Source organism: Protobothrops mucrosquamatus, unplaced genomic scaffold (assembly GCF_001527695.2).
Source record: "Protobothrops mucrosquamatus isolate PMUCROS unplaced genomic scaffold, P.Mucros_1.0 scaffold76, whole genome shotgun sequence".
NCBI lineage: Eukaryota > Metazoa > Chordata > Lepidosauria > Squamata > Viperidae > Protobothrops > Protobothrops mucrosquamatus.
In genome coordinates this window covers 558,608-584,363 of record NW_015386453.1, presented here as the reverse complement: position 1 = coordinate 584,363, position 25,756 = coordinate 558,608, and the positions used below count along the sequence as shown (strand labels likewise).

The following is a 25,756-nucleotide window of genomic DNA, read 5'->3' as shown; positions in this document are numbered from 1 at the left end:
CGTCGCCTCTTCTTCCTCCCCCCCCGGCCCCCACTCTTCCTCCTCCTCCTCCCAGAAGAGCTCGCCACGCCGCGGGTCCGCCGGCAAAAGCCCAGCAGGCCTCAGGTTCCTCGCCGTCTCTGCCCCCTCCCGCTGGGCTGAGGCTCGCCTGGGGCTTGCTCGTAGTGCGCAGTGCCTCTGCAACAACGGCAGGAGCCGAAGGAACAGGCGGCTCGCTCGGGGCTGGAGAAGGCAGGCGGCGGCGGCGGCGGCAGCAGTAAAAGCGGCGGCGGCGGCGGCTCCTCCCCCTCCCCCTCTTCCCGCTCTCCCCCTCGGACTCCCGCAGGCAGGATGGTGGCCGTAGCCCTGCAGCCCTCTGCGGGCCGCGGGGCGGGTCTGTAGCTGGCGTGGGGTGGTGCCCTTTGCAGCAATCGGGAGCCGAAGGCGCCGGGCGCCGGGCGCAGCGCAAAGCGCCCGTGCGCCCCTTCTCCTCTCGCTCTCCATGGACGGGGGAGCGGGAGGTGGCCCCGGGGTGCCCGGTTCTGAAAACCCCAACCGCGCCGTGGAATATCTGCTGGAGCTCAATAACATCATCGAGAGCCAGCAGAAGCTGTTGGAAACCCAGCGGCGGCGGATCGAGGAGCTCGAAGGGCAGCTGGAGCAACTGAACCAAGAGAACCGGGACCTGCGGGAAGGAGACAGAGAGCGAGAACGGGAGCGACACCGAGATCGGGACCGGGACCGGGACCGGGACCGGGACGGGCAGTATCACCACAAGGAGAGGGAGAGCCACTATCAGAACCGCACGGATCGAGACGGGCAGTATCAGAACCGGGAAGGCCAGTATCCCAACCGCGAGAACCGGACGGATCGCGAAGCTCAGTACTCGAACCGAGCCGACCGGGAGAGTCAATACCAAAGCAGAGCCGAACGGGAAGGGCAGAACCAGTATCAGCATCGGGACAAGGAACGAGATCTACAGCACTATGGAAACCGGGATGGGCAGTACCAGAACCGGGAGAGCCACTACAGGGAGCCCTGCCAGTTGCATCGAGAGCGGGCGCCGCAGTGCCATCAGGCTCGGGAGAAGGAGCACGAGTACCCTCGACCACCCCGGGAAAGGGAGAGGGGGCAGCTGAACCGTGGGGCGTCGCGGAGCTCCAGTCCTGGGGCAGGCGGAGGCCACAGCACCAGTGCCAGTACCAGCCCAGCCACCACGCTGCAGAGAAAGTAAGAAGCTGGTCCGAGCCTTTGCAGCCCCCTGACCTAGTGCCCTGCCTGCTCCCCTCCTTCCCGGTAGCTTTCTGGCCCAGCAGGGCAGGCAGATTCCAGGAGCTCTTTGGGGTTGAGGTGACCATTGGTGGTGCTGGTTGAGTCGTCTACAGTCAGAATCAGTGCGTGCAGCATCACAAGGGACCATGGGGAACTCTTTGGAGGATGGTGCTTGAGTGCAGTGCTTGGGGGAGGGGGAGGAAGGGAAATCAAAATATTATAGGTCTGCTCTCTTATCACCTTTCTGCTGTACTTTGTTCCCTCCATTCTAGGCTTTTGAATCTTGTTACAGTTACAATTAAACCCTGCCCCCACCATACATACACAAACACACACCAACTGCCTCCATTACCCATAATTAGGTGGATGGTGCTCTGCTATGCCACCCTCACAGTGGGGTCTGTTTTGTTTCCTCAGCTGATTTTCCTTACTAGATCCCTGCATTGAACCCTGCGTAGGACCCCTCCCCCTCACTGCAGGCTGCTCCTTGGCCAGTTGCCCAGAAGCTTCTGTGGCCCACTCTCCTTCTTTGGCCCTTCAAACTTCAACCTTACTTTCAAGCACCACTTTCCCTGATTCAGCACATGGTCTTTTTTGCTTTCCTAAGTTGCCAACCTGGATTCTTTTCCTTCAACACTTCGCTGGGGCTTGGCTTTCTCATTTTTCTGCAGAGAAGGGAAGACAAGCATAAAAGGTCCTTCTCAGCTGCAGCGGACCACTCCAAGGAGTGCATTCTCTTGCCAGCCTGGTGTGGTTCACCCCTGTAAACCCCAAATTTAAATTTAACATTCGTACTTTCCAAAAACTCGTGGATTCTTTTTTTCATACTGGTGCTCCTAAATGTTTCCCTCCACACCTTTCATGGCTCTTCCCTCCCTCCCTCCCTCCCTATAGAAACCCATAGAGGGCAAAGAGTTATTCTTAAATGAAAGTACATAGCAACCCCAGTGAGCTTCTGTTTCCTGAATCCTCAGATGAATTCTTTCATTTATTTCCTGGCCAATATTGGGGGAGTGATAGGGAAGAGCCTTTTAATGGAGTAAAATCTTCTTCTTCTGCTACGTACTGTGTTCTTCTGTCTCTTTTGTCTGGGACATGTTTAGTAAGGCCTGCTCTTTCTTTCTGCCTGGATTGCAGTACTCATACACGCTTGTATCCATGTCCCTTTTTGTCTTGCCAATCTTTAGCGGCTAGCCTTCCTCTAGAGCAGTGTTTCTCAACCTTGACAATTTTAAGGCATGTGGACTTCAACTCCCAGAATTCCACAGCCAGCAATGCTGGCTTTGGAATTCTGGGAGTTGAAGTCCACATGCCTTAAAATTGTCAAGGTTGAGAAACACTGCTCCAGAGCTTCCTCTAATGGGATAACTCACAATCTGGACACTTCCCACTGCCATTGAACTGGGCCTGGTGGGATGTGACTTCAGTTAGCTCCAGCAGAGAGAGTTGGTATTGAACTAAGGCACCAGGAACTAGGCATGCATAGGATGTGGGTGTGAAACGGTACTGCATGGGCTGTGTGGTTCACGGCATGTGCTGAGGATTGAGTTCAGGAAAATGTGATCCCTGGGTGGGGAAGAGAAGATGTAGTTGATTTAAGGTGCAAGTAAAAGCATAAGTTTTGAGTGAGTTTGAGAAAAGAGCAGAGCCAAGAAATCTTTTGCTGCCTTTCAGATGTGTTGAACTGCACTCTCATCATCCATAGCGATGCAGCTTGGAAGTGATGGTGATTATCATGTATCTATTCTGGGGGAAACAGCTTTGAAAAAGTGAGCGTAGTTACTAGTGTGTGAGAATCAATTATAATAATCACACATTTGGCACTATCTACATTATTACCGGAATAGTTACAGCCACGCAAGATAGGCCAGCAGTATTATATTCCTAATGAAGGTTTGCAGGAGAACAGCGAGGTGCCTGAAGCCTTCAGATGAGCTGTTATCAGAGGCAACATTTGCACCTATGATCTTCTTACCTCCTAAATATAAAGCTAGGTTATGTTATAAAGCATTATTTTCAAACTGATAATTCTGTTTCTTCCAACTACTGGATTCTGACCTCAGGATTCTCAAAGCCTGCTGGGATTCCCTTGTCCGTGCTCTCTGTGGGATGAAATGAACAACCTACAAGCCATGTATATCTCCTTAAACTTCATTTAAGCTCTCCCTGACTGGGTAGCTGAAACTTGGCAATGCTGTTGCCGAAGATCAGTGGCCCAGTTTTGAGGTGAATGACAACCACATTGCTATGTATGGGGTTGGTTGAGGATTATGGGGATTGCAGTCAGACCATTCCAGGGGGTACCGGTTTGGGGGAATGCTGCACTAGGGTGTCTGATCTAACGCCACGCCATCAGACTCTGGGCTCCATAATTGATAGTTCCTGGCTGGAGAATCATAGCGTTTGAATGCCAGCAGCACTGCATCTTGGACATGGATTTCAGAACAGGATCGACTCTGGTGGTCCACAAGCTTGGATTGAAAGCTAAGAAGCAGCTAAGCCCGAAGAATTGAGCATCTTCCCTCAGAGGGAATGGATATAGGGGTGGCTGTGTGGGGTAGGAATTGATGGATCCAGCCATTCCTGTTCTTTCTCACTCACTCTCCTCATTGCCGCCTCCTTTTCTGGTTAGAAATTAGCAAAGTGGTTTGATGCTGCAAATGACTTAAAATCAGCACAAATGTGTCTTGCCATTCCCGCCCACTCCCTACCAACACTGGGGAGGTTTAAAAAAAAAAAAAAGCCTGAAGTAGCAATGCTGGTGGGGTGGGGGGAATGACTGATCCTCTTCTCCATGCTGGCAGAAAGCTAGAAATGACTAGAGGCAGTCCTTCTTTCCTCAACCGAACTAATAACTATGACTTTCCTTTCTGGTTTTATTCTGAGCAGTGAAATAAGTTCAGTCTCTAAAATCTAGCCAGTAACTCAGTTTAGCTTAATAGTTAAAAGTGTGACTTATGCACCTTATCTGAAAGCCCTTTTTCAGGTTTCATTTCAGCTCTAAACTTGTTCAATGGTCTTAAACCTATAGTCATCTTTCAGCTCTTCGTTTGCAATAGGGAGATATTTAGCACCAGTTTATCTTAAAAGGCCAAGGTAAAGAAGAGTGAGAAAATAGGCATACTTGCCTTGATAAATAGTCATTTTCATCTGTGGTTGCTTAGTGTTGTGAATAATAGCTTCCTACAACATGCAGAGCAGTGGAGGTCTTCCAGTGACCCAATCCCTGTCAGCCTCTGTGGGGGTAGGGGTGAGGGTGTCTGTCTGTCTGTCTCTACTGCCTTTTACACTGCTTCCAAATGGAGTGTTTGCAAAGGGAATTTCTTTTTCATTGGTCTGTTGTGATTGCCGCATGTGACAAAACATGTGGCTGTTCAAATCGTCTCCCCCAGGTTTTTTTTTCTTTTTTACAAACAGCTTTTTATAAATTTTTTGTAAACCGATCTGGTTAATTTGCTAGAAGCACTGGGCTAGCCTGTGTTCCAGAGGCAGGTTTGCTAATTCAGGAAACTAACTGTTCATGATAAAAACATACCTTGCTGGATTTGGGACATTAGGAGGAGCAATCAATCAGATGCCATGCTAATTGATCTCTCCTGCTATGGCTTGTAAATATGTGAATGGAAAAAGAGAAACATAGATTCTCTGCCTCAGCACCCTTCTGGCTTTGTGCATAGCTTATCAGATATTTCTGAGGAGTTCACTATGTAATGCTGGCAAATCACAGGATCATTGACCCCAAGACCATGAGATAAAAGGCAAAGGGAATTAGGCATCTTTTAGAGCCAGGAATGTGGGCGGTTGAAGCCAAATCTAATACAGGGAGTTTATAAATTGGGTTATCATTGCAATTGTAATGAAGTTCATCTGTGGACTCTTATCGTGTGTTGTAGCCAACTCTCAAACACAGAACCTACTCACACAACATATCAGAACATAGCTAAATATATTTTGGTCTTGTGTATTGTGCAAACTCAACCCCATATGCCTAGTTTATGGCTAGGTTTAGCATTCAGAATAATATGAATGCTCTTTTTAAACAGCAGTTATTCCTGTTTCCTTTCTTTTTTTCATTTCTAGGAGAGAAGTATACATTGTGAGGTAGTTAATATTAAAAATGAGGTTGGATTTCAGGCAGTATCACCATGCCAGTAACCGACTTGTATAATCCTCGATCACAATAAGAATAGAAAATGGATGGCCACATGGTGACCATGGTGTTGAAGATATGGCCAGTCAGGCATTTTTAATCCTGTCTTAATATTAGGAAAAGAGCAGCTTTATTTTTTTAAGCAATAATTTTCATTAAAGTACTTTTAACAAGATAAGAACAATACAAATTTTAGAGAAGAAACAAAAAGAATAAATAAAATAATGGCTAAGGAAGAAAAAGAAAGAAAGAAAAAAGATGAAAAAGAAACGGCTTCCAATCTTCTTAACAACTGTATTTACATTTTGCCCCCCCCTCTTAAGATTACATCATTTCCTTTCCTAGTGTACCTGAAATTTCTAATAATCAAACCCCTTAAATCGGAATTTAATGCTAATTCTATCGTCTTCACAAACCATTCCTCCACTGTTGGTATTTCCATTTTTGTGCATGTAATAGTCTCGCAGCAGTAGGCAAAGAGCAAATTTAAAACTGCCTCTATCTAGAGGTGCTCCAGGTTGCTAACTCTCTCCTTCCCATAAGACTCCAAAAGAATGGATTCTTTCTCTCTCATATGCACACCACCAAGGACAGAAGGTAACAGAGGAGATACATTGGAGAAGAAACAAGGGAGTTACGGGCACAAACTGTCGCTAGGTATTCTAGGCAATGGACCCAGGACTGTGGTGTTCTTTTTAAGCAAGTACTGCCTGTTTTAGCACAATGTCTAGTTTGACCTGAAATGCTCACATTAAGTTCACCAAACATTGATTTGTTGTGTTTGGAAGCTACCTAGAATTGGGCAGTAGGGCAGATGGGTGGCCATAAGTAAATACATCTTATTACACTGCCCAACTCATGCACTTTGTTTAGTAACATGAAAGGCCTCCTAACTAAAGACTGAAATGGGGTTGGGAGGAGGTCATACAGCTGTGTTCACATCTTGGTTTTGTGCAACTTTGGAGTGGGGGGGTTTGCCTGTATGAGTGATCCATTTAGAGCTTGTTCACAGAAATTTAGCTCTAGCAACTTGGAATCACGTTAGATTTAATTCTTTTCCCAGCACCAGTGAATTTCTTGAATTACAAATCAATGTTAAGTAATCAAAGCAGAGGATCATTTTTGTGTGAACTAGCCTTTTGTCAGTAAGGTCTTATGAGAGTTTAAAATCTTTCTCTTTCACTGAAAAGCAGCTGTCAGGACTATTGAGACTACATAGCATTCTCCATAGCCCAACAAAATTATGGCCATTTATTTTATATAAACATAGAAGGCAATAGCTACTCATCAGGGATTGTTTGGGCATGTTAGTGTCAGAGTGCATTGTGGGTTGCTTTGCTGGGTGTTGTGGTTGTCTGCATGAAAACAGTCTTGCCTACCCTTGGGGAGGTTGCTCAGCAGCTGTTCCTGCAGCTGTTTCTCCAGCAAGCAGCCACTTTTTGCATCTTGAAAAAGCAACACATCCCTTTATAAACAGCTCTGCCTCTCTTCCATCCCTAGAGACAGAATCTTTTGTAGGTCAGTCACCAGGTCTATATTTACCTGAGAATACGTCTCACTGAATTCATTGTGCTTTATTCCTGAATAAGTAAACATGGATTGCAATTGCCCCACCCAGATTGCACTTTCAATAGGATCTGAAGTCAGTAGTACAATACTTCAGTAGGCTCCAGCCCAGCTCTTTTAGACTGAGCAAGCTCCTTCCTGGCATGTTAACAAAATAAATAGGTTGGAGCATGGATTAGTCCTAAACCAAAAAGCAACTGCAAGTGAACACTGAGTAAAAAAATATTCAGATAGCTTTATAGGCCAGAATTTATTTGATTGGCATCAGAGTATTCTAAATGTAAACCTGAGTGTAAGTCCTGTGAATGGAATGATAGAAATGCGAATCTGAATTTATATCCCTTTCCAATATATTTCCACTAATTGCTGCTAAAATGCTGTCACAGTCTGCTGACTTGAATGTGCCCTAAAATAAAAAATACATATTTTTTGCTTACTAAAATATTTTATAGCAGTGTCTGCTGCAGCAAGCCTCGAAAGAAAAAAAAAGGCAAAATATGTGCGGTGATACAATTTAAAATACTTAAATATCACTGTGCTAGGAGATCCCATCAACATCAGTTATAATCTATGATAATTTAGTTGGAAGGGAATTCAAATGGACAAGTTTTTAATGAGTGCAGAAGAGAGATAAGGCAATGGACAAGGTGGGATTTTCTTTCCCACTATATAGAAAAGAAGCGGTCTGGCACCACAATGGTACTTCATCTGTGGCGCTTGACTGCAGTTTTTCTGCATGAGGTGCTGAATACAAGAAAACCAAATAAATAACATTGTAGTATCAAAGCACTATAAGAATATAGAAATTGTCAGCTGGAACTATATTTGGAAACTACAATTTCATATTCCAAGCAGTGCTTGTGTTATGCTTCTCTTTTTGAGGAAGGAACTCTTGATTGATTATGTAAAACTGTAAAGCACTGTGGAGCAGTGTATAAGTCTTAAGTGCTATTACTATTACGTCCATCTAGCTATTTTTGATTCCTAGAGACCACATAGATAGATTTTTCTCTATGATAATCAGTCCCTAACCTAGTCCTTCAGGTCTTCCATCAGTGCACCCATCTTGCTGCTGGTCATCTTCTTTCCACCTTTGTAAGCATCAGAGCCTTCTCCAGAGAGATAGGCCCTTGCATGATGTCTCTGGAAACCCAAAGTAAGAGGGAGAGGAAGAAGATAATCTTCCCCATCAAATGTTCTTTTACATTTAGTTGCTTCCCATGCTGTTAGGAAAGAAGGTAGTTCATCAGGATTGTTGCGTGTGTGATTTATTTTATTTACTTCCAGTCGTGAAAACCATAAGCACTGGTACCATGACACTTAGGAAAGCATATTAGTGTCCCACCTGGGGGCTGTTTCTCAGTTAGGAGAGAATTAATTTAGTTCAGGGAGGAGAGGAAAGAGGAACGGACTGCAGATCTTTTCTTGCATGTATTGCTTAAAATGTTCCCCAATTTGAGGGGGAGGAGCTATTTGAAGCTGGCAAATGAGATGTGTCTTGTCCATGATTTGGGCCTCTGTCTTTTTAAACTTGGATTTAATCCCAGAATGGAAGGAAGGATGCACACATTTGAAATTTAAGCTATATGGCAAAGAAAGAGTAAAATTGCTGTATGATGAAGCTTCGTTGGCTCTAACTCAGACGTAGGCAAAGCTTTAATTCAAGAGAGGCTGGTTGTTTCTTTGTTTTTAGATGCCCGGGACATAAATAAATAGAAGAGAATTTTGGAGCATACGTAGAGTGAACTTATCTTATCTTTGGGTGAATTGAGCTCCTGACATTGAAGGGCAGGAATTGCAGAGTACCCAAGCTGAGAAGTGCACATTTGTAGTACAGTAAGTGTACATACCTTTAATTAAACAAAATATAACAGCATCTTGCAACATTGCAAAAAAAAAATCCAGTGTAGTCTACAACATGAGAACTATAAATTCCCCCTTCTGTATAGATTTGCTCCACTTCTTGCCACCTAAATAAAAATAGCTCCACTATAAGTATACACTCTTCGTGATATAGTACTTAGCATGTAGATCATGCTCTGATTATTCAAATTACATTGCCTACATCATTTTACTAATTTTTGAAAGAAACAGTAATGTAGTTTGATATTAATTTTCTGAGAATAGAATAGAATAGAATAGGACCTTGGAGGTCTTCTAGTCCAGCCCCCCCCTCCCCACTCAAGCAGGAGAACCTATACCATCTCAGACAAGTGACTGTCCAGCCTCTTCTTAAAAATCTCCAGTGTTGGAGCTCCCAAGATTTCAGGAGGCAAGCTGTTCCACTGGTTAATTGTCCTCACTGTCAGGAAGTTTCTCCTTAATTCCAGGTTGCTTCTGTCTTTGTTCAGTTTCCAACCATTGTTTCTTGTTCTGCCCTCTGGTGCTTTGGAGAATAACGTGACCCCCCTGTTCTTTGTGACAGCCCCTCAAATACTGGAATACTGCTATCATGTCTCCCCTATTTCTTCTTTTCTTTAAACTAGCCAGACCCAAGTCCTGCAGCCGTTCTTCGTATGTTTTAGTCTCCAGGCCTTTGATTATCTTAGTTGCTCTTCTCTGAACTTTTTCCAAGGTCTCAACATCCTTTTTGTAGTATGGTGACCAAAATTGGTTTTAGTATTCCAGGTGGGGTCTCACTAGGGATTTATAAAGCGGTACTAATACTTCGCATGATCTTGATTCTATGCCTCATGTGGAAAATGTTTGCATAAACATGTTCTTGTTTCATAAATCTTGGTTACAATGCTAAACCATCTTTGGAAGCAATAGATTTCATTTTGGACTGTTTTAATAATTAACTTAGGTTAATCACAAATGTTCACTTTCCAGCACCGGCTGTAGATCAACTGTACCTCTCTGCTCCAGGAGCTTAAGAGAAAGTGGACAGTATATAGGTAGTCCTCGACTTATGATTACTTGTTTAGTGCAGGGGTAAGCAACCTTGGCTCTTTTATGACTCGTGGACTTCAACTCCCAGAATTCCTGAGCCAGCATGGCCCAGAATTCCTGAGCCAGTCACTTGTCTGGGCCATGCTGGCTCAGGAATTCTGGGAGTTGAAGTCCACGAGTCATAAAAGAGCCAAGGTTGCCTACCCCTGGCTTAGTGATAATTCAAAGTTACAATGGCACTGAAAAGAGTGACTTTACAACCAGTCCTCACATTATGACCGTTGCAGCATCCCCACAGTCATGTGATCAGACTTTGGGCATTTGACAACTGGCACGTATTTATGATGGTTCCAGGGTTATGTAATCACCATTTGTGACCTTCCCAGCTGGCTTCTGACAAGCCAAGTCAGTGGAAAGCTGGATTCGCTTAACGACCATGTGACTTGTTTAACAACTGTGGTTAAAAGGTCATAAAATCTGGTGCAACTCACTTAACATCTTGCTAATCATCTTGCTTAGCAGCGGAAATTCTGGTCCCAATATTGATTGTATGTCGAGGATTGCCTATATGTCAGTTGGGGGAATTTGGGGAGTTAAAATCCACACATCTTAAAGTTGTCAAGGTTGAAAATACTGGCATGCAAAATGCTGAGAACCTCCACATATCCCTCCTGTAGCCCTTGTGAATACTAGGATCTGGATAGCTCCTAACGCTAAATATGTACCTAATCACTACATTGGGAAAGGCTGTGAGTTCAGTTCTTGATAGAGGGTTTAAATTTTAAACCTTCTAGAATAGCATCTGGCTATCTATCTAAATCCTAATTAGTTTGAAACTGGTCACATGGTAGCGCATATAGCTGTTTGTCAAAAGTGAGGCCTACAGGCAGTGGATTTAATGTTCAGGCTTTGCATTTATTTTCCTGCCTCTATTATGCAATGAGCTGGATGGCCCTTTGGGTGGGAGGACGAGTTCCATCTTTGTCTTGTTTTGGCAACAACTAGCTTTCTTTTTTCCTCTGAGAATGAACTCCTACCCCAGTGATGGCGAACCTTTTAGAGACCGAGTGCACAAAAACTGGCCCCGCCCCCACTCCACCCCTGCCCCGCCCCCGCTCCATCCTCACCCCGCCTGCCCGCAGGGCCACTCACCGTCTCCAGGGCCCACTGCAGATCACCCAGCAGTGCCATGGCGGCCACGCCCTCTGCCCGCGCCCTGCAGCATCAATTGTGCACGATGGGGCGTGAGGGCAGAGTCTTCCCTACTCTGCCTGGCTGCCATGTCCTTGGCTGCACTGCTCCGCGTGGGCCACGCTCGGGGGCGACTCTCCTCCAGGGGGGCTGCTGGTGAGGAGGGAGTCATGGGGGAGGCAAGGCTGGGGCAATGGCATGTGTGCCCACAGAGAGGGCTCCGAGTGCTGCCTCTGGCACCCGTGACATAGGTTTGCCATCACTGTCCTACCCCCTGAAATCTAGCTTCAGAAGTAGAGAAAACCTCCAGCATTCTGAAAGAAGGCAGTTGCAAACCCTTTGATGTTGCTCCCAGGAAAGTCACAGGGCTGTATCAATGAAGTTCCCAGGAGGAGTTGACTTGACTCGAAGAAGTCTTTGCATTGTGTCCAGTGCTGTCTCTTGTGTGACCTAGAAAACCCTAAATAAGAAGCAGAGGGGTCATTTCCTAGCTGCATTACTCATAGAGACTCGCAGGCATGTTTCTGACCGTCCTTGGGTATGATCCTGTTGTTCAAACACACCTGGTATGTAAATAGACTTGCTGGGTAAAATTGACAATTAAGGCTGTGTAAAGCTGAGATTTGTTTGAGCATACAGATAGGAGTAGGGAAAGGAGATAAGTATTTCTCTGGTTGTCATCCCATATAATTTTGTAATGCTTATCAGTGCCCTGGGCACGTGTGTCATATCTCTGCCAACGAGATGACAGTAAAGAGGCTCTCTACTGTCTTGCTCCAGCCCAGGGTATCTGTTAGCATTGCCTGCAATTTGCCTGAATGGGGTAATTCTAGGAATAAACCTGTTTAGGCTGCAAAACTCCAGATGACCGCTAGGTGGCAACAAAGGAACACAGAAAATCTAAACTCCTTGTAGCTGCTTGAGGTTGTCTGAATTCATGTGATCCAGATATAGTAGTCCAAATCTTGAGTGGATCACCAAGCTTGACAAATACACCATTCTTGTGGGTAAATTGTAAGGGGCAAGATTTCAGCTTCCCTCTCAGCTCAGGAGTTTTCTGTGCAGATACCTCCAAAAGAAACAAATAGGATCTAATCATTTAACATGTTAGCTCCCACCTGCATTCTGGAATGGTATAACCCACGCCCAGGTTTAATCCCCCATGAATCTACTTCTTCCTGAGGCAGACCAGATTGTTAATTAAATTGCAATATTTATTACTTCAAATAACATTTCCTCCCTTCAATAATTCAGAAAAGCCCTTCATTATAACACACACATGCATGTAATCAAAGAAACAAATGAAGCTATTTAAATTATGCAAATACTACCCTAGTTCATAGTACCTGCTTTTGTGGTAGCTATATGTATGTCTTGGTAGCAGGTGTGACATTGATGGGGATGCAATCACTGTCCTGGATGCAATTTTAAGAGAACCTTGTATGCACTAAGCCACCGGTGTCAAACTCGCCATGTCACGTGACGTGTTGCAATGTATCACAACGTTTTTTGCATTGCCAGAGCTGGGGTGGGCATGGCCTCCATATGATGCAACTGGCAGTTTGACACCCCTGCGCTAAGCTGTCCTCGTTTTTGCCATACAGCAGGGGTCCCCAACCCCCGGTCCGTGGACCGGTACCGAGCCACGGCATGCCAACAACCAGTCCGCACAAACAACCAAAGCCCTGTTCATGGGTGGCAGGCAGCACACAAGTCCACGCCCTCTCCGGTCCATGGAAAAACCTTTCTCCATGGAACCGGTCCCTGGTGTTCAAAAGGTTGGGGACCTCTGCCATACAGTAATACTTCTATACTAAATCAGTCATACAACAATAAATCTTAACTTACAAAACACGATATAGATTTCTCTCAGTGGTGAAATCCAAATCCAGCCAATTTTATCCCAAACCATGATTTAACAGATTGTGCGAGTCGGGTTACAAAGCTTGAATTACTTTGTGGAAGAATTACACATATTATTCTAATCTTTCTTCGAAGAACTGAACCAGAATTCTCTTGTCACAATGGTGACATAGAATTCTCTATGTCACAATGGTGACATAGCATTCAGCCAGTCTCTTTCTGGCAAATCCAGAATGAGTTAAGTATTTCCGGCTCAGAGATAAAAGACCTCAGATAGTTTGATTACTAGAATTCCTACCCGGAACAGGGTGATATGTATTATAACAATAAAACATGGGGGGGGGGGGCGCAGGATGGCAAATCTCCTTGAGGAAAGGTCACAATGATACATATGGTCTGAATCTTGCGGACTGTCAATTCGGGAAGAGTGATTATTGCTTTGACTAGGAGGGATTACTTAGCATTTGACAGACACAGATTCATATGGGAGAATCTCATAATTATTAGATGTTAATTAACTAAATGAGCTCTCATTGCAATCTTATTTTTTTCCAGTCTACTTTCCCTGAGGTGGGTAATTTAGAGTAAGGCTGCCATAATACTCAGAATTCTTCCATAAACAGATGTGGGCCTGAGAAATGTGAAAAAACATGGTTTGTTCAATACTGCTTTAATGAATAAACCACAGTTGGTTGGGTTCATGCAACATTGTAAGCCATACACTCTTATTTACCAGCCCCCATGCGTGAGTTCACAAACCTCCCAGGTATAGTGGGTTAGTTTTGTCTTAATGCAATACATGAATTAAAGCTTTATTTGCCATATTATTTGATCCTGTCCTCTTAGTTTTATTTACAAAGGTGTGGTTGCATGTGAAGTAATTATAAGGTTTCTAGTAGCAGGGAACCTTTATTGGTCTGTACTTCCTGCTTAGCCATAATGTGATTTGTTTGGTTTTGTAATTCTGTGTTGATGGCTTAGCATGATGTATGCTAAGCCACTGTGACTTATTCAATAAGCCATGGTTAAAATAAATCATGGCATAGTGCAATGTATGAACCTAGCTATGGCTATTTCTTCCCAAGAGCTTCTGGCATCTTCCTTTGAACCTCTGCGTGTTAAAAGTGTTTGAGGACACGCTTGGTTCACAGAAGATGATGCTCAGAGCCAGTTAACCCAGCAGTTATTCCTTGAGAAGAGAAAATGCAGTCTGATCAGTGTTTCTCTCTGACCAAACATTTTAACCAGGGAGGATAGATGGTGACGGGTAACGTGTCCTAAATGAAGCTTGTTTGCCTTGTTTTTTGTTCTTACTGAGTTTGATAGAGTAAAATCATAACAAATATAGCAGGGATGGGTGTGAGCTTGGTCTGTGTGGCATCCTAAATCCTTTGGGAAAATGCCGTGGGCTCTGTTGGCAAAAAATGACCACAGGTCATAGGTATGAAACTCAAGGCAGGATCTAGCACTCCTTCCATAGAAAGCAATACTGTTGTGGTGTTGTGGTTTTCTTGCCCAGGCCGTCAGTGTTGAGCCTTGTTGCTATTTTGTTTTCCCAGCAAACTCCCCCCCCCCAGCCCAATTCCTCTCCTGCTGCTGTATAGGGCTGCTTCTGAATCAGTCTGCCTGTCGTTTTCAATTAGGGAGCATCTCCATTGCAGACGGCTGGCTGACCATGACAGGGACAGCAAGGTTTGATTTGCAGCAGGGGGGCACTGAGCTGCATCAGGAGAGGGCTGTAATATGTTAGGCAGAGCTCCTGGCAAGGCAGGACGTGCTCTAGAGAAGAACTGACATACCTACATAAGCTCACAGCCTTGCATTCAGTAGTGATTATCTGCAGTAACATTGTATGTGGCATCCCTTCATCCCTCTGCGTGCAACAGCTAAAGGGAAGTACAGGTCTCATTGCCTGCAGAAGTGTGTACAGAAAGAATCAAGGCAGCGTTTAGAAAAACAGTGTCATGACTTTGATTGGTTTAACTGTTGACACACCTGGCACATTTTGCCCTAATGCCTTTATAAGCCTGTAGACCTTTCTCTCACTATGTGAAGATTTGCAAGAATGAAAGCGAACGTTCTGGCTGAATTTCAACAGAGTTTAGCCATTATTTACATTACAGATTCTGAATAGGGGAAGGAGCTCTCTCAGTTATCAATTTGGCCCATTACAATTTGCTGCCTAATCTAATGGTCATGCTGGTACCATTTACTTTCCCTTGATTTCACTTATAAAGGACATCTGCTTGGGAAGAATTAAAGAAGGCAAGATAGCAGGCATATTGGCCTCTTTAGATATCGGCCAGGTCAAGAAACAGGCATGGCAGCTATTCCAACAATGCTCTTATTGTAGTGGGGTACAGGAGCAGAAAAGCCTGTCACTGCCTCATCATATACCAAACAAAATCAAGGTGGGATAATTTTGCATTTGTTTCTTACATTTTTCTCTTTCGCAGGACCAAGTTATCTTTTCTCAGTGGCTTGTTCATTCCTTCCACATGTCCAACATCTGTGTTCCTTTACGGAAAGTGATTGAAGCCCCCCCCCCATTTTGGTGTGTGTTGCATGCGTGCTGCAATGTAAAAAAGAGGGAGGGGTTCAAATGCATGATCATGGCTGCCAACTTTTTACCCCCTCCCTACCCCCTCCCTCCCCATGCCTGCCTCTCTCACATACCTGAACTGAGTGGCTTGGTATTTAAAAACCTTGAGAAGTTGAGTGAAATCATTTGGCTGTCCAACTTTGTCCACATCAAAGGTCACACGTGGCCTGTATCTCAGAAAAGGGAGCCAAGAGGAAAACTCAATTTTGATGCAATGTAATGGGAATTTAATTAAATAAATGAAAGGTCATTAATTAAATACGGTTGATGTGATTACCTTTCTCTGTAGTTATTTCTTCCTCTTTCTGTCACATTAAAAAAAAAATCAGAGCATTTGGCATAGCGCTAGGGGCCTTACTTAGGGCCTGTGGAAGGGTCTCATGTCACCCTGCTTTAGGAGTGAGTACACAGTTGCAACAGAGAGTAGGAGCCAAGGAGTAGGAGCTTCATGCTCCTCTAGCATCTATGGCCACATCATTTTGGCCCTGGCTGACCCCTTCTCTGACTTCAAGTATTCCAGGAGAAAAATGTTAAGATGCTCTCTTCCTGGCCTGAGTATTAAACTAACCTTGATTTAGAGGAAACGGGCAAGGTGGATTAAGATAAATAAGCCTAGGGGAATTTCTCCTTTAGGAATTGCTGGCTTCAATCCAGGTTCACATCAAGGAAAAGACCAATTAGTTAAGGCAAACGACTTGAAATGAGATCTAGGCTAATTCGGGCAGCTCTAGAACTGGGACTGACAGCGTTAGGAGCGGCAGCTAAAGTTGTAATTTTTAAGGGAGTGTGTGATTTCTTTTAAAACAAACATTTCCTCAGATCAGGCAGCTGGCTCACTAACTGGTGGGCTCTGTGCAATTGTTTTCTGAGTTTCTTTTTTAAAAAAAAATTAAAGAAGTCACTCCCACTCCAAGAGTTAGTTTGGAAGGTTGCCAGGAAACCCCAGTTTATTCACATCTGAATGCTGATCTTTGCTTCCTGGGGCTGTTTCAAATGTCATCAGCTCTGGCCAGACTGAAGAGCTCAACTGAATCACCCTTCACTTACACACGTGCGCGCACATGCGCACACACCACAGAGGAGGGACAGTAGTGCTGTTTTCTTTGAACTGGGCACAAGTAAGTTGATTAGGAAGGTTTATACTTGATCCATGCTGTTTTTTATTTTCTCTTCCTCCTTCCTGGTTTGTTTTGCCAATTTTCTCCCTGAAAGATTTCCTAGCAGAGATCAGTGTCTGGCTGAAAAAATGGCCTGTGGAGTGGAAGTCAACATGGCCCTTGGGGGATGTACAGACCGGAACCTCATGTACCCTTTGCAGCAGCGCTACAGCATCCAAGAAATTGTGCCTTCCACACAATTTCTTAGGCATTAGGCCCTAAAGCTGTGGACAAACTGCAAGGCCAGTTGGGCACGAACCTAGTCAGGAAGGGGCAGTTGAGTTCACATCAATGGACAGGTTGCCCGGCTCTTATTCAGAGGCAGAAAGCTGGCAGCAGATGGTGCTGCTAGCATGCTCCAGGATAGTGAGCGTGTGCCAGTTAGTCGGGGGTTCAATGAGAACTGCTTCCTGCTGCCACAGCAGCACCTGTTCTCAGGAAATCAGCCTGCTGCTTTCCTGCAATCAGTGGGGTTGGGGCCAGAGACTCGGCATGATTGTCCAGGGGCTGCTTCTATAAATGAAGCCTAGGTGTGGAGGACAGAAAAAGTAAAGGCTTGCTTCCATTAGCTGAATTTTTGATCCGAGACTAGAATGGCTCAGGTCTCATCAAGAACCCTGCTACTGAAATGTCATGTGGATACTCCCACGAGAGATTGCAATAGTGAACTTTTGAACTAAAATCTTCTTCCGACATGTCAGTTCCATGCGCAGATAGCAAAAAATAATGAGGAATGAGCCATCCCTGGGGATAGCTTGACATAGTAAATCTAAAGTTGTCTTTAGGATTCCATATTTATTCTGGTTTTTTTTAAAATTCATGCAATCTCAAAGCAGCCCATCTGGTGTGCTCCATATGTGATGGTTGTTGACCTCTGTTGGTTTGGAGTTATGGAGGTTGCCATTTGATGTGTTTAGAAGGGACCAGGTTGGAGTAAGCTGGTTTAATCCCTGTGATCATTTCGTGCCTCATAGCATGAAGTGAATTGAAATTTGTCAAAAGCATCCTATCAAATTCCCCCAAAAAAGCTAAACTTAAAGGGCAGGAAGAGTCAGATAAGCAAGGCTGATTACAGGGCTCTTTGGCAGTGGAGCTTCTATAGGGCAAAGATCAGAACCAGCCTTGATTGAAAGGAAAGCAGGGGAGAAATGCAATCAAAGACAAATACATCATTTTATTTGTGTTTGTTTTAGGCTCTATAAGCTAATCTACAGTTAAGCCTGCAGTGGGACAAAAATAACTCATGCATCAACTTCCGTTGTCTTGTTTTTGGACTTTGGCCTGACAGCATTTCCCTCCCCCCTCCCCCTCCCCCAAGCTACCAGGTGGAGATGACTTGTTTTTTCCTAGTTTGGTTTTTCATCAAGAAACCCAGAGGCTGATTGGTGCTTGCCAGCTCTCCTGTTTCCATGTGCTTGCACCATGGAAAAGTAATCATCTTAGGCTGGGAGAAAATGATTTTTTACCTGCTCATTTGTGCTTGGCTATGTAAGTCACACATTGTTTAGCAGCATTCCCAAGAGAGTTGAGGCAGCTTTTATTAACACATGGCCCCTGATCCATAGCCTCATGTTGCAGAGTGGAGATCTTCCCTCCCGTTTGGAGGAAGGATTTTCAGATAATTTTCTTCACTTTAAATGTCTTTGATAAGTCTCAGTGGAGGATGGTACTTGCTTGCCTCGAGTTTCCCATTTTTAGGGAATAGTGCCTTTTCAGATAGCTGACTTTTCTGAAGAGAGCACAAATTTCTTAGGCATATATGCTTCGCAGTTCTGAAGACGTGTTGAATCTATTACTCACTTTCTAAAATGGGTCTAGGTGACTATCACGCTTGCCTCAAAAACCCCTAACGCTCTGAAAGATGCTTTCCAGAGGCCCAGCCATATAAAGGCACATTCGTGCAGAGAGATTTCTCTGTTGGAAGTTAAACCTCATCCTCACATTTTAAAAAGGCATTTTAAAAAGCTTTCAAAATAAACTTCTGAGCCATAGCTTGGGTTTGCTCGTCGCTAAATTGGCTCAAATTTTTGAGAGGTTCGGTATGATTTTTTTAAACTAGCCTACAACTAAATGTAAATATCCTCTGATATTTTAAGAATGTGGATAAGCTCTGGATATGTAGGTCTTCGCCCAAAGAATGAAGAGATTAAGCCCTAACACTAGCTTAATTCTAAATGGCAGTGTTGAGGCTCTGTTTGGTTTAAAAGTCAGTCTTGGGTTCCTTCACATGGAAATCAATTCTTGATCCACATATATGTAGAAAACAACTAATAGTATTCTTCACATTTTCAGAGACATTGGGCTTAATTCCACATGCAACTGCTAGCCTCCATTTTGGGACCCTAGAGCACCCTTGTGAGGTTGGCTGCAAACTGTGATTTGCTTAATTGCACTTTGGTTCACACAACATTGTAGCTCTATATTGGCTTTGTGTGATGTGTGAAGCCAGCTGTTTTTCCTTCATTTGTGATTCTGCTATAACAATACAGTTTTTCCTTGGCTGTTGTGGTGAAAGATCAGAACCAGATGCTTCCCTGTTTAGAATAGCCTCATCCTGATATTTTCTCAAATCAGTTATTTTTTCCACAGATATGATCTAGTACATATTTCTTAGTAAGCCCCTCTGAGAATTTCCAAGATACAGGATATTAAATCTTGAGCTCCTAAGGGACGTATATAGACTAAAAATGCTTTAATTATTTTAGCAGTCACTTTCTCTTTCTAGGAAGCTCTTCCCAGTAGACTTTTGTTCCAGGATTTGAGGGAGCGGGGTGAAGTGAGACTTTTGATCCATCACTGAACAGCTCTGACTAGTTAAGAAAGTTTTGCTCTTGCCTAGTATAAATCTATATGTGTAGTGTAACCTCATTGCTTTTTGTCCCGTCCTCACTGGATCGGTTGCTCCATTGTTGAAAACAGTTTGTATAGTTTACTTTATTTTCCTTATGTGTAGTTGATCCTTCAGTAAGCAACCCAGGGTGAACTTAGTAGCAAACATTGTCCGAGTTACACTCTCTGTTCTCTTGGCTTGACTTAATGCTGGTAGAATTATAAATCAAGACTTATTTTGCCCCCCTCAATCCCCCCAGCAATTACTTAGGTAGGTGATGAGCTTACAAATAATGATATATCAAATGAAGTGCAGAAGGATTATATAAGCATAGTTTGTTCAAGAAGATTCATTTTTTAAATTTTCTATTTGCATAGAAATAGACTCTAAGATAATTTCTGGGGGAGTCCCCATATGTTGCTCCTATCTCACAGCTAGGCTTGCTCTTGTGAGCTGTTGTTTTTATTTGTATGCAGAGTCTAAAAAAACAGTAATTTCACTGATTTTAACCTAAAACGACTGGTGCTTATTTGGATGAATTTAAGTTAGATAATGGTTACCAGAGATGTCCACTAGGCAGCAGCAAAGATTATTTCATTTGCATCCCTTTGCTGCCATCTCCAGGTTTTTCTAGATTTGGAGCACCCAAATTTGGTAATTCTAATTTAGTGGTGAAGGAGGAACAATGAACTAGAAAAAAACTCTTACTCAGCCCTAATTTTCTTCCTGCTTAGAGGAGAAGAAAAGGAGAGGTGTTGTCCCAAATTAGTGTGTTGAGTTTCTGAAACTTTATTTTAGGTTGCTGATTATGTATCATAGTAATGGCTTTCTACAGGACATAATATTAGATTTGTGCTATTGCAAATGTCTGTGGGGAGGGAAGGAGCAGAGATATCCTCAGCGATAGTCACTGGCTTCAAAATGGTGGACATGACTGGCCAATCAAAGTCCTTTCCAATGTTAGCTGCAGTGATCACCATTGTAGAAATGCATTAGTCAAATTCATTTACTAATGCATTTTGGATATTCCATGCACCTACTTTATGTTCTGTTCTCAGTCATGATTGTGTGATGTTACCTTAATCATCTCATCATAACTTCCCCACTCTATTGTCCAAAGCCAAGTGTGTACACAAGTGAGGCATTGGTAAGAGGAATATTTTAAAAGACATAATTTGGATGTTCTCCAAACCTTTCTGTAATGTGGACATCAGAGGCCCTTCACCAGCCACCGTGCCAATGACAGTGTACCCATTAGGCCTTCCAGTTTCTACCCATATTCTTTCTTTTCAAAGTGAGAGTTGCTATGCTAATCTTTCTTTGAAAGTCAGGAAAAAGTATGTAAGTAGCCCTTTTGTTCAGCAGGAATAATAAGTAAATCTATTCCCTTCTTACAGCGTTTTTAATGCAAAGATATCAGAGAGATATGGTGCACTTATATGGCTTATTTTGAATTTATTAAAATCCAAATTTAAAAAATAGGAGGCTTCTTTTGTTTAATAGGGGAATCACGTTAGTATTAAAAGGTTCTATTCAAAAATGTTTGGGGGGGAGGGGAAATTGCCTGTTTTCTGGGAAGCCTTTCCCAGCTTTTAATTTCAGACTTGCTGTTTATTGGAATCATGTGCAATGGTGTCATTTTACTTTTTTTTCTAGCAAAAATCCATGTGGCAATAATTTCTTTTGCTTCCCTCATTATAACACATCAGATACAAGCAATTACAAGAAATCGGTTAAGGACAGGAAGTAATCAAACTAGCTGATTGGTCCCAATTGCCAGACAGAAGGTTGTTGGATGAGGGGATGTGGCCTTAAATTTCTTGGCAATCAAATTTTATTGGGATTAAGCATTTTTTATTAATAACTGGAGCATATGTGCTTACAAAATAGCTGGTTTTGCAGTCCAGTGTTTACATACATAGAACCTCAAGGGTGGGCTGCACATGTCCAAGAGTCCAATTTTTGCAATCCTCAACCTCTTTTCAACCCCAGTTTCTGATTCCTATCCTTTTAAGTTAGGATGCTGATAAAAGCTAGTATTAAGTATCAAAATAGGGTTAACTTAAATAAATAAATAACAAAAAAGAAACTGCCCAAAATCAGGAAGAACAAGGTAATCTTAGTAGTCTCATCCACATTTATTTCAACAGTTTATACTCTACTCCAGACATGTCAAACACAAGGATGCGGCCCACGAAGTGGTTTCATGTGGCCCGTGAAGCCATCCTGGAAACAGTGAGGGAACAGCCCCCTCTGCCTTGGCCCTGGCCCAGGCCAGCTAGGAGCCAATGTACAATTTTGTGGTGGCCATCTATGCTGAAACGCATTCAGTCTTAGCTCCATAAGCCCCCCCCCCCCGCATGGCCTGAGAGGAACAGTGAGGCTCCTCCAGTGGACCATGCCTTGGCACTTGCCCTGGTCCCACCCCCTTCTGCCAGAGACCCCCACTCCTGCCCAGGCCCCCACAGGCACCCTTGACGCGAACGATGTAGAGCTGGCCACACCCACCCAGTAGGCCACACCCACTCCATCCACGCCCACCCAGTAGGCCACACCCACTCCATCCATGCCCACCCAGTAGGCTGCACCCACCCTGGCCACACCCACCTGGCCCCCTGAGGGCAACTGCAATGCTGATGCGGCCCTCAGTGAAATTGAGTTTGACCCCCCTGCTCTACTCATAGGCCCGAATAGAAAAAACACTTTTGGGACAACCATGACCTGGATGACTGAGGATCTCCATAGACATAAAATAAGGGTCTTCTAAACATTTATAAGTTTATTTTTGAAACAACATCTTGAAGTTATTCCTTTTCACTTATGTCTTTTATTTTTGGTAAGGGAAGGTATGATGTTTCCTTCAAAATATTTTTCAATTGAGAATGTTTTGCTTTTGTTTTGTTTTTTGTTTTTTAGTGTTTCCGGCTCACCAGGGAATTACATTCCAATTAGTGAGCAAAGCAGAAAGTACAGTCTCCCCCACCAAAAAAAAATGATTTCTGTTTTGGGGTGGGGGGATATGAAAGATTTCACAAAAGAGCCTTTTCTTTGATGTGCTACAAGACAAAAATATTGTTATCTGTCTCTCAGCTGTTCCCAACAAAATATTATTAAACAGCTGGTTCAAGTTAAAATCAAGCCAGTACCAGCACACTATTTTGGACAATCTGTTTTTGTTTTGTTTTCTTTGCTTTTATTCATATCTTAATTGTCTTTTCCAAACCTAGCCAAGGTCACCCCTAGTGCCAGAACCACTACCCTCAGTCACTGAATCTGACCCTTTAGCTTTACTCTGACTTTCTTTGTTTCCTTGTTTTGCAGGTCGGATGGGGAAAATTCAAGAACTGTCAGGTCAGTTGCATTTTTTAAAAGAAAACATTATTTTGCTGTCTTTAGCCCTTTCTTATAAGTTCTTGAAATTAGCTTCTCTTTCCCCACTCTTCTCCTTTCCTAACTCTCTGTTGCCTGCATTCTTTTCAGAGCCTGTGTGATATTGGTATCTTCCTTGGATAAATCTGAGTTTAGGACTTTTTTGTTGTGGGTTTTAAATGGGAAAGGGAAATTTAGTTGGGGTAGGAGATGAAAATAAATATATTTTGGTTAAATTCAATTCCTATAGTCTCAGCATGTAGATATTTTACCTACTGGATAAAGTTGCTGATCAACTTTATAATTAGTATACAGTATATATATTTTGTGTGCCTTCAAGTCAGTGTTGACTCCTGGCAACTGCCTAAGCAAGTTCCTGTGGTTATTAGTTGGTAATACATATTCATCAAGTACTTGCTCCATGCTACAGTAGACAGTGGAAACGTAATTAAATATGGTTTTGCCAAAAGGCTTAAGTTTTGAAAGAAACATTATGGCTACCTTCATATGATAGATGTTAAGCATGGTTTTCTCAGTGACCGCAGTTTTTTAGGCTCATGCTACGTTGAACCATAAACTAATCTTATGTGGGATATTTGCCTATCACATTAAAATGTGGTGGACTAGTTTATGGTTCAGGGTGTTGTGCAAACATAGCCATGCATGGAAAAGAAAGGAGGAGTGGAATAGTGAAAATAAAAGACGAGGAGGACTGAGCCAGGATTGATGGATATTTCTGTTAATATGCTAGCTGACTGCAACACTATGAGTCACCATGGGAAACAGTAACTATATATTACAGCTTGCTGGATGCTTGACATTGACCTGTTTCTGCAGGGTCAAGTAAGCAACTAACACAGAAAATTTGAGGAGAACATGGTACATGTCAGGAATTTGTGATCCTTAAATGTGACTTCTCCATGTTGCAGGTCTGGTTAATACTTGAATGGGCGCCTAATATAAATACCAGGCTGAAGGCTAGATTGTGAACACATCAGTAACATATCTAGAAGAAGGCAATGACAAGCCACTTGCCTGCTGCTGTCAGAAACACTGTATAGATATGTCCATATCAGACATGAGGAATTAAGCACAATTCCAAGAAGTTGTTATTATCCCCCTTCCTACAACACACACATAAGGCTTACCTATATTTGCCATAGTCGTCATCTTTACACCAGAATAAACCCAACCCAGATGTCATGTGTCTGATTAACGAAACACTTAAAAGGACTTTCAGGCATATTTTTATCCTAAAAGCATTTATTAAGGTTACAGAGATGTCAGTACGGCATGGTGGAAATGCTTAGATCTGAGATTCTTTTCCGTTGCACATACATTCCAGGCATTTTTCCCTCCTCTATTTTGGGGTCATGGTTCACATCTTCCAATTAACTTGGAAGATGTGATTTACTTCCTGTTTCTTTTTCCCCGGGCTTTCCTTATTCTCCCCTTTCACTGTTGCCTGATTTAACTATAAAAATACCAGACAGTTCTGCATATTGTCAAAGCAAGAATATACAGTATTTGCAGCGTTGACACCAGATACATATCAACTGGATTTTGAACTTAAATTGGTGGCCAGCAAAGAGGGTGCAGCAGAGCTGGACCAGATGGCTCATTCTGGGGTTTGTTCTGTGCAATATAATCCAGCCCAAGGTGACAGGAAGAGTGGATCAAACAGAAGCACTGAGAAAGCAAGGGAGAGGGACATGAATTGTCTATTTGAGCCCCTTCGGCGACCCACTGGCAAGGTCTGCTTTCACATTACACAAAATGAGGTGGCAGTCTTGAGTTTCATGTCAAGGCAACAAATTATTTGTTATTTCATTTATTAGTGGGACATTTTTTTACAGCCATGAACAGAAAGGCAATGGAGGTATTTTCAGTCCTGGATGCCAGGATTATGTGAATGAGAATGCCTGTACGTCTGGATGTGTTGATTGGGAGAAAGTTACAGCTGCCATAGAGCCAAAGAAAGGAGTAAAAGAGTAGAATAACATAGCATATTCCCATTTAGAAGTGACTACTTTTCGGTTACATTTCTAGCCTGTTCTTTTTCCATGGAAGGTAATGCAATAAATAGAAATTCCCACACATTTAAGCCTCACAACAGTTGCATACACTAGATTAGACTGACAGGTAGAGATACAGGCCCACCCAGTGAACCTACTTGTATGTGGCTGAATTTGGAACTGAATCCAAGTCAAGTCTATTCATTTAACGTGTAGCTTTTCACAGCATGGGATCTTCTGCTCCAGATGTGGTGATCTTCAAGGCCCATTGTCCTCACTCATTTCAGACATTGGCAGAGCTCAGTGAGAATGATGGATGTCACAGTCTAACTGCTATGACGGGAGGCTGCTACTTAGATTTGCTTATTTGCTTGGTTTTAGTCACTACGACACCAATCAAGTTTCATTGTGTTTGGGATTGCTTCTTTGCTTAAATCTATACTAGAATGTGGCACGATCACACAAAGAGCAGGACTGTTGGCTGTGACTAACAAGTACTGTAACCTAAGATAATGAGGGAGGCTAGAAAGATAGCAAAACATGAAGAATTGGTTTGCCATGGTATTCAACAGCGTATTTTAACTTCTCCCCATTGTTTGCACTTTTAACAATGCAGAATTCTTTTGTATAAAGGATTTTGGTAACATTATCCCTGTGGCTTTCAGGTTATGTCTGTATTTTCCCAGCTGTGGTTTCATTTCATAAGAGCTACTTTGTTGACTAGTGCTGACAAAAGAGAATAATTCCTTGGGATAGTGTGTGTGTCTGTATATGTTACAACTGGAGCTTTGCATGGTACTGTTTAGTGTTGATAATTTTAGTTGCTGGATGATGAGTTGCTTACATTAGTTAAAAGTGATCTTCCAAAAT

The 25,756-nt window shown here is 43.1% G+C and overlaps 1 protein-coding gene across 1 annotated transcript in view; it reads left to right on the top strand.

The window, feature by feature from the left end:
- Positions 1-481: 481 nt before the first annotated feature.
- IQSEC2 (IQ motif and Sec7 domain 2) overlaps positions 482-25,756 on the top strand; it is a 139,787-nt gene continuing 114,512 nt past the window's right edge. The window contains exons 1-3 of the mRNA XM_015812209.1: positions 482-833; positions 918-1,209; positions 22,824-22,853. Of these exons, the coding sequence (XP_015667695.1) occupies positions 482-833; positions 918-1,209; positions 22,824-22,853 (674 nt within the window). The remainder of the gene's footprint in view (positions 834-917; positions 1,210-22,823; positions 22,854-25,756) is intronic.